General features: G+C 39.2%; 1 protein-coding gene across 6 annotated transcripts in view; it reads right to left on the reverse strand.

The window, feature by feature from the left end:
• Positions 1–16,133, reverse strand: part of STXBP4 (syntaxin binding protein 4) — a 168,684-nt gene that overhangs the window by 18,853 nt on the left and 133,698 nt on the right. For all 6 annotated transcript variants that reach the window (XM_042915451.1, XM_042915450.1, XM_042915452.1 and 3 more), the window contains one exon: positions 3,638–3,695. In XM_042915451.1, coding sequence (XP_042771385.1) covers positions 3,638–3,695 — 58 coding nt within the window. The remainder of the gene's footprint in view (positions 1–3,637; positions 3,696–16,133) is intronic.

Here is a 16,133-nt window from a genome sequence, read left to right on the forward strand (position 1 = left end):
GATGTAACAACTGAATTTTGGGGAAGACAGTGACAGGTGTCAATTTCAGGGAAGAGATTCTATGTATACAGACCATCATCTCCTCCGGTGTTCTGGAAGGGCAATTTCAGACTGTTCTTTTTAAGTTAAGGTGAGAGAGGCAATGGCCTGAGTTCATTAGTTGTTACTTCTTGCCTCCAAAGTACATTTACCTGGTAATTGAACTGCTTTTACCCCAAAAGCTAAGGTTATCCAGGCTCACAATTTTAGCTGGGGTAAGTGAGAGGATGAAGATTAAAAAAATAAAACAAAAAAGTTAAATAAATGGTTCCAAGAAAGACCTACAATGGATGCTTGCTTATGCAGCCATTACTTATGTGGCAACATCACCTATCTGAACATAGCAGCTAAGAGCTAGGAAGTAACCCCCTATCAAAATGTTAACAGTGAGGGGAGGGAGTGAGTTAGGGCTAAACTTTACTGTATGTACTTTGGGTCAGGTGCTATGGTAGGTTTTTCATGTACATAAGCTCATTCATTCTGGACGAGAACCCTACGAAGTGCTAATATTCTTACCAGTCCATAAATATGGAGAATTAAAGCCCAGAGAGCTTAAGTGAACATGTCTTAAGATCGTTCAGCTATGCTGTGGAGACACCAGCATTTGGACCCAAGTGGCCTCGATATAAGAAGACAAGGAAGTATGTAACACTTATTAAGTAAAACTTTCATCAAGAATAGTTAAGCTAAAATACATGTTGGTGCTTGAATGGGGTCAACTTCTAGCAGAAAAATCTAACTCATGGCAAGCAGCTCATTCCTCCATGAGGCCAGGTAAAGGAAGAACTGGCATATTGTTAGGTTTTCCTATCTTCACTATCTGACCTTTCTAATCTCCAGAAGATAACTACTTATTCTTAGAACTAAGTTTCTGTTCTGCTATTTAAAAAAATGGATAAAGTATAGAGCTCTCCCCAAATCAAGATCTGTTTAAAATATCTTTCTTGTCACATGGAAACATACTATGTTAAAATGAGGACGTGGAGGTGGTAAAGCATGGGTGTGTGTGTGTGTGTTGGGGGGTGGCTTTATGTACCTTGGTTCTGCAATTTTGCTACCATGTGGCCCTGATCAAGTTAGTCTCTTTTCCACATAGGGTCTCCAACTCTAATGGTGAGACACTGATACCCACCAGTGTCCTCTGGGGAACAAATCTATGTTATCATTTCTGTAATGCTTCCTTTGTAAGTCAAGATTAAGGTCAAGGAAGAGAATCAGCGGAGTTCCAAAGGGCAGGTTGAAGGGATGTATTTTCTATGCTGGAGTAGACTATATAAATGTAGCGTCTCTTTCTGTTCCTTCCACAGGACTGTGAGTTAGATCTGAAGGCAGACAAATGGCTTGTTTACCCTCTCTCTTCTCCTCTCCTTGGATGCTACTCTTCTTTGTAGCAGACACCAGACCAAGACTATTGTTCCAGTCCCCAAGGCACAGTGGCTTAAGCCAGCTGGGTACCAGGCAATGGGAAACACTCTCGCTTCCTCCTTGTCTTTATCTTAGTGACTGTGTCCTTAGTATCCTTTCCTCATATGGCACCAGTTAGGCTCTGACACTCAGCTTTGGGTGAGGATATACTGACAGCTGGCTGAGGCTAAGGAGTGCTCACAGGGTCCAGACTCATTTAGATATTTTTTCAAAGGCCTTTGAACCAGAACCCCAGTTAATAATGAATGCTAGTTTGCCTTCCTTTGATCTGGCATTTCTTTTTGGGGACTTTCTAGGAGACAGGCATGGCTGAGGAGACAGGATGCAACTCACCACCACCATAATAGCATCCTAATAAGAGCCAAGTGGGGTCCACTCTACACACCATTGGGAGAATTAAATGATGCAATGCATACAAAAATCCACCTAATATATGCCTGACTACTGAGCATCATCAGGCCGTGCTCTGTAAATGCTCATTTTCCTCTCCCGTCCATCTTTTCCCTTAATCATTACAAAGTAAGTATGAGAAAGAAACCCAGTGCAAACGTGAATGTGGTTTTCATTTTCCTGCCACCACCTCTACAGTATTATGATTCAAATCTTCCAGGAACTGAACACAGTTAACTTAGCATAGCAGGGGGCAACTTTCCTTCTAGAAGAGATAGGATTCTGGCAGTGAGCAGTATGGTACTAAATGTAACCTTTGCATGGGAATCCTGGGTCCTCTATTCCAAATGTCCCTTTCTCCACACATTATAAACTGTGCCTTTGCTTTATTAATTACTTTTTGCTAGGGACCACAAGAAAAAATATACATCACAAAAATGCTTTGCCAAGTTTATTCCTAGTTTTTTTCTCAATTCTTTTTAAGTATGGAGCTTTTGAGTTCTCAATGTTTTCAATGGTCATATGACTTTTTATGTTTTTCCCCACCAACAATTATGGGTTTCTCCATACTGTAAATTAATTAACGACTACTCAGCATCTACTGTGTTCAAAGTTCTATGCTAGGAGCATCACATTTAACAACTCTATGAAGTAGGCAATACTTCCCTTATTTTATGATGAGAAAACTTAGGTGAAGAGTGACATAGGAACCTGTGTAAAGTCACAGAGCTTGAGAATCAAAATTTGAATACTGCTTTGGAAAATACTTGCACACTTGAAAGGACATCAAGGACATACCTCCCCTTTCCTCTCCAAATGCATAACAAGAACACATTACTAAAAAGGACAATCAAGGGAGTCTTTCAGGTGTCAGGAGTCTTTGGGATTCCCCTTTGTGATCTCGTAACAGCACTTGTGACACGACGGGAGCTAACCAGGACACAATGGAAGTAGATCAGACTGCGTTTCCAGGGTAAAGCTAACCAGTCCAGCTAGGACAGGTATTACTCTTGAGGCTTTCAAAGGCAGGTCTCTATTGCTGACAATCCTGCAGTGAAAAGACTTGGATTCCATTCTGGTTTGGTAATTTAGTAGCTATGGATTTTTGGGCAACTGCTCTAAGCTCTTATGCTGTCCATCCATAAAACACAAAATAAGGCCACATACTTCAAAAGATATTCTGAGAATCCGCTGAAATAGAGTTTGTTCATATTATGCCTCATTTATCTCTTTAGTTATTTACTTTTTGTCTTTCCCTACTGTTGTGTAAATTCCATGACATCAGAGAACCAGCCAGTATATTTTGCTCCTGTATCTCCAAGGCATGGAACATTGCGTGGCATAGAGCAAATGCTCAAAATATATTTGCAGAATGAATGAACTGTGTACATTGTAAAATATTAAAACAGCTGATTATTATTAACACTATTGAGTTTTAAGACATACAAAGTTGATTTTTTTCTTTAGATATTAACTTTTCATGAGTATTAATACTTTTAGCCAGAAGTGAATTCGGGCAGCCAACATTTAAGTTCAAATTATGATCCTGTTCCAACTTTTTGCTGTTTCCCTTGAAATAATTACTAGGGTTTCCCCCCCCCCAAAACGATATCTGATATTAGCATTTAAATCACATGAAATGAAAATGGTGAGGCTTCATTTCTTGTTACTAATTTTTGTAACCTCCAAGAGGGTTTCTTGGTTTTGCTGATTATTCTGCAACTTCCAGGTTCTCTCCAGATGTGAAGAAAATTGCTTACTTGGTTGAGATGCTTGTACTTACTTGATGAAGTACTTGATTCCATCTGCTGTGTAAGCTTCCTCCCACCCATAAGGTAGACCTACAGTGAAAGGAAACCAAAAATACATTTAATAAGATGATAAAGATAACTTTATTTCCTGGATGCAAACTTCCCACATCTTTACAATTATTTGAGTACATTTCTCATACAAAATAATTTTCTAGAAGGGAGGAATTAAAACAATTCAGATGAGCTTTCCTACTCAGCATCTTTAGAACACAATAAATAAGTCTCGAACAGTTAACAATCTGCTTTAGTTGCATTAACTGGATTATGACTTGTCATTTACACGGGGTGAGCATTTTTGTCAGCAGGATTCAAGCACAAATTTTTGGTGCAGGGGATGGTTTTTGCCTGAAGGCAGAAGGATGGACAAGATGGCCCCTGCTTGTCTATTTTGGCTCAAAGTTTCCTTAATTGGCTCCCTTTACATTCTTTCAGCTCCACAGGGAATTGGTGCATGAGTGCCAGATCAGCAGGGGCTTGAAAGCAGCTTCTGGACAAGACCAAATTCCTCGTGAAGGCTGAAAGTTTAGCAAAGTGATTTACAATGGATTGCAGCATTTTATTTTGTTAATTAAGATTTTGTGCATTAAACATAAACGGCCAAACAATTTGCTAAACGTAGCTTTCATTTCTGTAATGGGATTGAGTTAGTGAGCTATAAAGAAATGCAGATTGAAGTAAGCGAGAAATTATATGGCCGTATTTCTATAAACGAGCACATTTGTGTCCTCATCATATCAAGACAACAGGCCCATGTTGAGGTAGCCACATTCTCTTATATTCCAGCTATGGCTGGTACCCCTCTAGAACAACATGGTTTTATCCCTCTGCTGCATCCATCCCTGCATACCGCTCAGGATTTTAACTGACCTTTTGGGTCAGTCCTTTGATCCTGGCTTGTCATGGATCCACTGCTGGGTATAATATGCACAAATGCACTAAAGAACAGACTCCATGGCTTAGGGAGCCTACTTCTTTGGAAAGTAACTGAGCTATCACAACAAACCATTAGGTTTCACACCCCCCGCCCCCAAGTCTCATCATAAGGAGAAGAAAAAGGCACAACAAATAATTATTTAAATGAAATAAAACCTTATTCTATTTCTTTTTTTAAAATAATTTTTAAAATGTTTTTATTTTATTTTTGAGAGAGAGAGAGAGAGAGACAGTGTGAGCAGGGAAGGGGCAGAGAGAGAGAGGGAGACATAGAATCTGAAGCAGGCTCTAGGCTCTGAGCTGTCAGCACAGAGCCTGACGTGGGGCTCAAACTCACAAACTGTGAGATTATGACCTGAGCTGAAGTTTGACACTTGATCGATTGAGCCACCCAGGTGCCCCCACCTTACTCTATTTCTTCAATAATATTCTATTTATTTATTTTGACAGAGAGAAAGAGAGAGAAAAAACACATGCGCACGAGCAGGGGAGGAGCAGGGAGAGAGGGAGAGAGGGAGAGAGAGAATCCCAAGCAGGCTCTGAGCTGTCAGCACAGAACCTGACATGGGGCTTGATTCCCATGAACCGTGAGATCATGACCTAAGCGGAAACCAAGAGTCAGACACCCAACTGACTGAGCTACCCAAGCGCCCAAAGAATATTCTTTGAGAATAGTTCTGGGGATGTTGTTTTTATAACTAAGGAAAACAAAACAAGCTTTATTAAATTACATCTATTTCCAGGCCATTAACACAAGTTATATAAAATGAGACCTTGGCTAAAAAATTCTGCAACTGTTTCCTTTGTAGATTAACTCAGGCCACCTAGGAGTTTCTTTTCTCTCTTAGTGAATAAATATTCCTATTTTAAGTAGAAAATAAGCATTTCTGGGAACTCAGCATAAGCAAATGACTAGCTTCTTACAAGTCCCTGAAGTGACACTGTGTCCGTCTCTGCCAGTAGCATGTGCCCAGCCAGACAGGCCGTAACAACTGCGGCTGCACGGGTTCAAGTAGATTTATTTTCTTTTTTCACACTTCCTGCATTTTTGCTACAGATCACTTTACTGATCACTAACAACCACCTGACCTGCAGGGAAGAATGTCATGACTGTACATAAGAGCTTCAATAAAATGCTCAGAAATACAAGGATATCTGGTCAGTAAGGCAAAGGCAGCTAAAAAGTTAAGTAGAAAGTCATTCTAATATGACTAAGGTTTTTGTCCAAATGATTTGTTTGTCCAACGCTCATATCTGTACCTGTAGATTTTAAGGCACAGATTTTTTCTTTTATGAAAAGGAGACAAAATGTACACTTTAGTATCTTTTAACCCATAGCATCATTTAAAAATCGAGATTGACATTGGAGTACCACACATTCCCTATCAGAATAGGATTCCTGCCCTGATTGTTTTCTTCCAATTATTAAACAAGGAATATAACCTCATAACAGACTCATTAAAAGTACTAGTCCATATTCATTTTAGTCAATACGGTTATTGAATGACTACAGCCATAAAGATATTCTTATGGGTTAAATAATATGTATAGTTTATTTTAGGATAAATTCTCTGTTCTGAAAAAAATAAGCATTTCTTTTTAGAAGAGTGAATGGTTTCTTCTTTTTCATGCAGCTCCTATAATCTGAAAAACAGAACTGGAGACTTAAATGGATAGTAGCAATCTCTCAGTGATCATTCAGTAGCAGAAAACACAATTGCTGTCTAATTATAAACTGAAAAGCACAATATTGATAAACCAAATAGCTTACTTTATATAAAAAGAGCACTTTTGCTTTCCAGAAGCTTGTATACTTATGATGGCCTCAGTTTTCCATTAGTAAAAGATTTCATTTCTTCATAATAAGTGATTTGGGCAAAATCACAACATGATCTAAATACTTTTTAATAATAATTATTATTCCAAGGCATTAAATTTTTTTCTCCATTTCCCCATTTGCTTTATACTTGTAAATATATAATGTTTCTATTTTTCATTTCATATCTGTCTTAAAACTTTTATGACAACCATAATAACTTGAAATTATTTCTGATTGGAAGTATTCATCTATGCACCCTTACATAACATTCTTTCCATCAGAGATCATCTGTTCCCAATCAACCACTTCGTGGGGATGACTCCAAAATCTTCATGAGTATCTTGCCAAAGTAAGAGTATTGTACATATTTAGCTGTTGCCTAAGACTCAACATATCTAAAACTAAACTCATGGTGTTTTCATACAAACTAGTTTCCTTCCAATTTTCCAGTCTATTTAGGTAATGAAATTCTCTTCGTTACATTGGGCCCATTCATCAAATATTTATCAATCATTTATTATATGTTCAGTATTTTACGTTGTGTTCAGTATGTGATGATGAACAAATAAACATTGACCTTGAGCTTACAGAGCTTTAAGAAATAAGCACAATGAAGACCTCATTCAAAACGGAAAGAAGTACAACGGGAGAAAAGTGTTGAACACTGTGGAAAAGTAACTTACAGTTACTAACACACAAAGAACTACAAATCACTAGGAACAAGGCCAATGACAAATAGAAGTCTGTGGAACATGTGAAACATTCAGGACACAGGAAACACAAATGCACTTAAACACATGAAAATATGCTTAACTTCACTCTTAATGAGACAAACATAAATTAAACTTTTATGAGATGCCATGTACATCATGTTAGCAAACATATTTAAAAAGTTGTTTAAACAAGACACCGTGTTGGGAATGTGAAGAGACAGTCATTCGCGTACTGATGGTAGTATAAATTGATAACGTATTTATGGAAACCTGTCAATATCTATACAAAATCATAAATGCTAAAATAATAACAGTGGACATTTATTGAGTGGTTATGTGCTAGACATTGCTACAAGCACTTCACATGTACCAACTCTCTTAGCCTCACTGCAATTTTAAGAGAGGGGCTGCTATCATACCCATTTTGCAAATGAGGAAACTAAGGCACAGAAAGGTGAAATCATTTGCCCAAGTGACACAGCTGGCAGGTGGTAGAGCCCAGACTCTTAAGCACTATCCTGAATCTCCATGTACCATTTAATCTAGCAATTCTTCCAGGAATTTAGCCTACAGATATGTTTTATGTACAAGATTATTAATTGTTTAAAAAAGAAAAAAGGACTGGAAATAATCTAACCACCAATGGGGACTGACTAAAGACCATATAGCCAGATAATGGGATATTGTCCAGCTGTGAAAAAGAATGAGGACGTAATTTATGTACCAATTTGGGTAGGGGGTGTGGGATAAAGGAAGGATCTCTGGAGGAGCTGGAGTTCAGGAGGTATGGACATGGAGAAGAACACTCTAGGCTGAGCAAACAGCATGTGCAAAGGCTCTGGGGAATGGGAAAAACCTGGCACCTCTGAGGAACTGAGAGATCCTTGTTGCTGGAGTGTAGTGAATGAAGGAGGGGAGAGTGAGACAAGATTTGGCTGGACAGATAAGCAAATAGGACTGTGCCGGGTTTTGCAGGGCATGTTAAAATTGTTTGAATGTTTCTTAAAAAAGAAGCAGGAGATCTGCTTCTCATTAAGATGAGGAAAACTGCAAAGAATGTTGCTCCCACCATATGTGGGGAAAAGCTGCACAAACTAAAAAATATAATAATTTTTTCTGAGTCCCTTAGAGCCTGAATTCCTCACCTGAGCTGACCCTGAAGTGAACTGAATTCCAAAGGGGTATGAGCCCCTCTGAGAAAAGATGGGACACATGAACTTTTCCCTCTTGGCACAGCACAGCAAGAAATGTTGCCATCAGAGTGGGCAAGAGGAAAACATCTAAAATTATAACAAATTTGTGAGGCCTGATTATGGGCTAGCATGATAGTTTGTAGTATTCCTGGGAGCCCCCTACACAAGGAGAATCTGCTCTCCCTAAACAGTTCCTTGCTCACGAGAAAGACTGGGGGTGGACAGGAGACCTGAGAGAGCCCCTGAGTGGTGCAGGCTCATGTAGGACCTACAAAGTTTTGAGGGTGGAGCAGGTGTTCCATCCATGTTCTGCTCCTCGCATGAATATAAGACAGTCATCAGCTGCTATAGGGGACAAGCATAAAACCTGTGGAGCCCTGGACCCTCTCTGATATGAGGGAATAGTTGGCTGCTGCTGGGGAAAAGGCAAGAGATACTCCCCACCTTGGATAGGACACTGAATGACACGAAGCAAAAGTCATCTGTTCTTGAGGGAGGGGTAAGAAGTTGTCAGACCCCAGTCCCTGCCCAGATTCCAGGAAAACTTGGTTTGTCCTGGTGGGGGCCTGGGGCAGGATGCTATAGAAAACCTGATGTCTTCATCCTGCAGTAACACTAAGTCACTGGAGGGGTGAGGGCAGGAAACCTTTCAAATCCAGAATCCTACACTGATACAAAGTGGAGTCTGACTTCCACAAGGAGAGGGGCAGGAAGCCTACTTGAGCACTGAGTAGGAGGTAGTGTTGTTTACTGCTGGGGAGGGACAGGAAGGCTGACGAAGTCCCTACTTGGGCACAGTTCCTGCTAAGCCAGAGACTGGAGTAGGAAAACCAAGAGCCTCTCCCTCACCCTCACTCCCCCACATTCACCTCTAACCTTGCACTGAGCAAAAAGCAACAGCCATCTACTTATGGGGGAGGACAAGGGAGCAGCCATTAAACATCCACTGTGATGCACATAGAGCCTACTTCCTGTCAGCTGAGGATGGAGCAGGAACACTGAGAAAAACCCTCCCACATCCTGTACTTTACATAAGCACAAGAGAGTGGCAGACAACCACTGGAGAACTCTAAACTCAGTTTAACTCCAGAAACAAAATGCAAACCCAGCTTGCCTACTAATGAGACCGAATTCCCCAAGCCCCGGCCCCCACCACACTAATGGCCTGACAGAGATGAGACAGGCTCACTTCTGGGCTTAAATAATATTCATCCCAGTGTTTATGGTTTTGTACATTCAATGTCTGACACTGAATCAAAATTGTGAGACACTTAGGAAAAAGCAAGAGAAAAAATATAGATCCATTGACAAAAGATAAAACTACCAACAGCACCAGATCCAGGGATAAATAAAATATTGGACTTTAAAATAATTATGATTATACACTAAAAGATCTAATGGAATCTAGTGAATTAAGGTTGTATAACCTGTGGCAATGCTCATTACTTATGTATATTATGCAGAAGGTGGGTGAGTGAGCTTGTGGAGGCCCAGAGTCTTGTGAAATAGTGGGACAGAAGGACAGACGGCCATGTGAATTGAAGGGATTTGTAAGAATGATTGGAATATGGGTCCCGGACTATAAACTGAATGAGAAGACAAGTGAAAACTACTGTGGAGGCTGAAGGATAGAGAAGACAGACAGGAGGTCTCATTGAGGACAACAGAGCACATAATGAGCTGGAAAGGTGGGAGGTTTGAGTGGGAGAACAGGGAGTTTGAACCACTATCTGCTGATGCCAAGGTTCTTGGGGAAAGTGGAGGACTGCAGTAAAATGGGAAAAAAGGGCAGTGGACAAAAGAACTGAAAAGTAAAGGTGGTGGCCACCACACATAGACACTGGCAGTTGGGTGGGGAGAAAACTGGAGAATGAGCATCTGAGAATAAAATAAAGACAATACCATCAATCTCAGACAGAGCTCAAACAGAGCCACATTTACTTGAAAAACACTTGCTATGTAATTGTTATAAAAGCTCAGATACAATTTACTTCTAGGATCTCATATATTGAGAGGAAGAGACGGGGGTGGGGGGGAGTATGGGGAAGGGAAGGGAAAACAGAAGGAGAAAGAGAGATCTCCAACTCATAATTAGGTTTCCCTAAAGAATACGACATTCATCACATAGTGGAATTTTCACTTGTAGTCAGAAAATTCGAATCTGTATGTAATGTTCTTCAATGACAAGTTGAATAACCATGGAAAAATAATAATCATGGGGAGTCTCAACTTTCTCATCTGCAGTATATAGTAGTGATAATAGTAGTTGTCTTGCCTAGGGGTTATCATGAGACTCCTATTAGATAATATAACTGTACAATGATATACAAAAAGAAGACCATTATTAGGCATAGTAATGAAAATAAAAGCCCCTTCTTCAGAGCTTATGGATCCGGAGATATAGAGTAACAGATGCTTAATATAAAAAATAAGTGTTTAAATTAACTACAGGGGAAACCTCCATTAAGGTGTAGGTATAGTTTCTACAATCCTCTTCTTAATACAGGAAATTATATCATCTCTATTTCACTCATGATAACATGCATTGAGTGGTGTGATGGTAAATGTTTAACACCCAGCTCTTGGGGGGTGGGGGAGCCCTCATTTATAGCAGTTGCTGATTTCTCTACTATAAAATACTCCTACAATGGATTTCAAGCTACTAATGTAATGTCACTGCCTACAGGGCTGTGTTGTGTTCCCAGACATAACATACACAAATAACCTCAAGAACAAAGACGATAGTACACAGTAGGAAAATAACTAGAAAGCGGTGAGTTTCGAGTATTTATTACCTTTTCTTTTAATGTAACTTACTTTACAGTTTAAACAGTTTTATTTTTAATAATGACTGTTTGATAGTCAGCACACAAAATTCTTGCAAGCCAGTACTAGCCAGCTCCAATATAACCACTGTGGAACCCATCTCTTAACCCCTTAGTCCTAAAAGACAGAAAGTTCCAAAAATCAAAGGATAGAAATACCATTTTGTCCATTAGGTGATTACGTGAAACTGCTATCAGCTTAGTCTAATGATGTGGAGAATCACTGCCCTAACAGTAAACTATGTATTAATCAAATGTTTACAAAGAGTTTTCTATGTGCCTGACATTCTTCCTAATATCTCAGAAACTTAATTCACTGTATCCTCATCACAACCCTGTGCGATAGGTGCTTTATTAACCTTATTTTACAAGAGGAAGCTGAGGGGTACAGAGGTTTAAGTAGCGCGCCCATTGTCACGCTGCTAATAAATGGTGTAGTCACAATTTGAACCCAAGCAATCTGGTGCTACAGCCTGTGCTTTTCACCATTGCTGCACAGCTTCCATTTCCCTAATGCCTGGGTTCATTGCCCTTGCCAATGATCAATATTTCAAAATGGTCAAATAATATCTTTGCCTAACTTTTTGAAGAACAACAATAACAAAAAGAGAAAACAAAACTCCCATATCTCAATTTCTGCATTATTACCCATAGAAATGCTCTTTTGAAAGGAACTGAAATAATTTTTAGGCTTGAACACAAAGCAGTCTATTTTAGAGACATTTTATGTTAGATTTACGATTGTACAAGTTAATTTGTAGGTCTGAATCACAGTGCCGATTTTAAAAGAATTACTAGCTAATTTTACTATGAAAAAGGAATCTGTTATACTGAGAGATGATTGTAATCTAAAAATAACCAAATAATGCAATATTTTAAATTTAAAAGTAATTTCTAAGGAAACAATTTTTTTAAAAAACTATATTAATTTCTTGAACTATGCGCTTTAAACACTCACTGAAATTAGAGTTGCATAAACACTGTAAACAGACATAATTTTGGACCCATGGCTTGAGTTTTTACCACACGGTTACATATGTCATTTAAACAAGCAAAGAATAAAAATAAAAATAAAAGCAAATGACATGTCTAAGGTAGAAAGATTTTATAGCTTTCTATATTTGCATGTCTCAAATTCAGAAGTTGAAATGCTAACATAATTATGGGAATGCAAACTGGTACAGCCACTCTGGAGAACGGTATGGAGGTTCCTTAAAAAAGTTAAAAATAGAGCTACCCTATGACCCAGCAATTGCACGATTAGGTATTTATCCAAAGGATACAAAAATGCTGATTTGAAGGGGCACATGCACCCCAATGTTTGTAGCAGCACCATCAACAATAGCCAAATTATGGAAAGAGCCCAAATGTCTATCAACTGATGAATGGATAAAGAAAATGTGGTATCTGTATATATACATACAACATATGTATACACACACACGCGCGAACACACACACACACACACACACACACACACACACACACACAAACTAGAATATTACTCTGTGATCAAAAAGAATGAAATCTTGCCATTTGCAACAATGTGGATGGAACTAGAGTATATTATGCTAAGCAAAATAAGTCAGAGAAAGATAAATATTATATGATTTTACTCATGTGTGGAATTTAAAAAACAGAACAGGGGCGCCTGGGTGGCGCAGTCGGTTAAGCGTCCGACTTCAGCCAGGTCACGATCTCGCGGTCCGTGAGTTCGAGCCCCGCGTCGGGCTCTGGGCTGATGGCTCGGAGCCTGGAGCCTGTTTCCGATTCTGTGTCTCCCTCTCTCTCTGCCCCTCCCCCGTTCATGCTCTGTCTCTCTCTGTCCCAAAAATAAATAAAAAAAAAAAACGTTGAAAAAAAAAAATAAAAAAAAAAAATAAAAAAAATAAAAAACAGAACAGATGGAACATAGGGGAAGGGAAGGAAAAATAAGATAAAAACAAAGAGGGAGACAAACTATAAGAGACTCTTAAATACAGAGAACAAACTCAGGGTTGCTGGAGGGGTGTTGGTGGGAGATGGGCATTGAGGAGGGCACTTGTTGGGATGAGCACTGGGTGTTGTAAGTAAGTAATGAATCACTGGGCTCTACTCCTAAAACCAATACTATACTATATGTTCACTAGTTTGGATTTAATTTTTTTTTAACATTTGTATTTATTTTTGAGACAGAGAGAGACAGAGCATGAACAGGGGAGGGTCAGAGAGAGAGGGAGACACAGAATCTGAAACAGGCTCCAGGCTCTGAGCTGTCAGCACACAGCCCGACGCGGGGCTCAAACTCACGGACCTGAGCAGAAGTCAGACTCTCAACCAACTGAGCCACCCAGGTGCCCCTCACTAGTTTGGATTTAAATAAAATTTTAAAAAATTAAAAAAAAAGAAATGCTAACATTATTAGACATAAGCTATTTCTAGATAGAAGTCACTCACTAAGCAAGTTAAAAGGCCGTAATATCATCATGGTAAAAGTATTCCCAGAGGTTAGTTAGTGGTTCCCAGTCCTCTTTATCTTGTTGTCTCCATTTCTGGGCAAATAAATACTACCCTAACATCCATTTAATAGGATGGAAAAAGACAACATTCATTCTCCACATATCTCTTCTCAACAGATACAAAACTCAGTATATTTTTACATTTGGAAGTCTTTTACCTCCAGTTAAAACCATGGGGTCCAGATATTTTAAGAAGCCAGCTTAAAAGTTCGTTCTTACACTGCTATCTCTCATCTCATGACTGAGACTCAAGATTAGAACACAGGATTCTACTGGCAAATATCTCTGGGCATTTATACAATATTGGGGGGAATGGTCTGATTTAGGTTTGTATTGCTTAAAATCAATGACATACAATGGACTTCATTACAGGCACCAATATAACTTAGCGTAAAACTTGCTGAGACTATCCTCACTATACTGTGAGGTCTTTCTCTGCATTATCAGTCTAAACAGATGATGTGGGGTCTGGGGAGGGGAGTTTCCTAATTCCTTTTAGTGTATGAAGGTAAACAGGATTTCTTTAAAGCAAGGCTGTTATTAGAGTAGTCAACATATTAAGAGGTTAGTGGCTGCTGAACATGAATTAAGGGACCTACTAGAAGGGGAAAAAAATGAACTGCACCTTCTTTTTTCTACTCCATTCAGGAAAACTGGTTTCGTGAATAGAGGGGTAAAGTTGCTGTCAAGTAAGCTTGATAGTCACTAGTTAAGAATAACAGCAGAATGTTGGGTCGTCCAAAATAGATACCACTATTTGCCTGCAACTTACAGGTTGCCTGAGAGTAAAAGGCAAACAGACTTGATCTAAGAAAACAGGAACAGCAGTTTACGTCAAAATGCTAGATGCAAACTGACAAAGAAATAAGTATACTTCTTAAAGTGATTTAATGAGTACAATGGAATGTCTTCAGCATCTTACTACCACAACATATGTATAAAAGTATCCCATATGAGAATACTGGAATTCTAGAAATTATGTATTTTGGAAGTGAGCTTTTGAGAAAACATACTTACTGTTCATGGTTGTTTAAGTTTTCTTATAAACTTAGCAGCCTAAGGCAACATCCAGTTATTAGCTGACAGTCCTTCAGGTTGGAAGTCTGGCACGGCATGACTGGGTTCTCTGCTCAGGGCATTAAAACTGAAATCTGGGTGGGATGCCTGGGTGGCTCAGTTAAGTGTCCGACTTTGGCTCAGGTCATGATCTCACGGTTCGTGGGTTTGAGCCCTGCCTTGGGCTCTATGCTGACAGCTCAGAGCCTGGAGCCTGCTTCAGATTTTGTGTCTTCCTTTCCCTCTGCCTCTCCCCTGCGTGTACTCTGTCTCTGTCTCTCTCTCTCAAAAATGAATAAACATAAAAAAAAACAAAAACCTGAAATCAGGGTGTTAGCTGATATTGTTTTCATCGTGAGATTCTGGGGGAAAATTTGCTTCCAAATTCATTTTTGTTGTTGGCAAAATTCAGTTCCTTGCAGCTGTAGGACTCAGGTCCCCATTTTCTTGTGGGATGTCACTTGGGGATCATTCTCAGAGAGCTCAGATGTAGATGGCATTCCTTGCCATGTGACTCCCTCCATCTTCAAGCTAGCAACAGCAAGCAGCATCTTTTTCATGCTTTCAATCTGACTTCTATTTGATTTCTAGACTCAGATTTTTTTATTAAAGAAAAGTTTTTTTTAATGTTTATTTTTGACAGAGAGAGAGAGAGAGAGAGAGAGAGAGAGAGAGAGAGAGAATGAGTGGGGGAGGGGCAGAGAGAGAGGGAGACACAGAATCCGAAGCAGGCTCCAGGTTCTGAGCTGTCAGCACAGAGCCCGACTCGGGGCTCGAACTCACAGACCGCGAAATCATGACCCAAGCTGAAGTCGGATGTTCAACCGACTGAGCCACCCAGGCGCCCCTCTAGACTCAGATTTAAAGGGCTTGTGTGATTAGGTCTCCCTGAATAATCTGTTTTAAGGTCAACTAATTATATATGCAAAATCTCTTCACGGCAGCACCTAGATTAGTATTTGGTTGAATAACTGGTAGAAAGTGTGTATATACCAGTGGCCAGGAATTTGGGGGAATATCTTAGAATTCTGTCTATCACAACGCTCATATTATTTATTTCATATAATGTCTAAATCAGAGGTGTGACACTCTTTTGTCCCCAGGAAGGGAAATGTCACTGATAAAAACATATCAAAGGCAATAAATTTAAAAAAACTTCACAATTAATTTCAGTTTCATTTTCAAAGGAGATGTATAAAATATCAATAATCTATAATTTAAATTAGTCATGGGATTATAAACTTTTCTTCCCAATAAGTTTAGAAAACTAAAAAAAATAGCTTTGTCTTTTATTCTGTAGTCAGGGAAAGCAAGAATTAGAAGAAAAGAAAGGGGCAGTAAAAGAGAAGTAGGCAAGAGAGAGACCAGAGGGTAGGAAAAGATGATGAAGAGATGAAAAACAAAAAAAATGCTTACTGCTCCTAACAAAAT

The sequence above is a fragment of the Panthera leo genome, chromosome E1 (genome assembly GCF_018350215.1).
Source record: "Panthera leo isolate Ple1 chromosome E1, P.leo_Ple1_pat1.1, whole genome shotgun sequence".
Classification (NCBI taxonomy): domain Eukaryota; kingdom Metazoa; phylum Chordata; class Mammalia; order Carnivora; family Felidae; genus Panthera; species Panthera leo.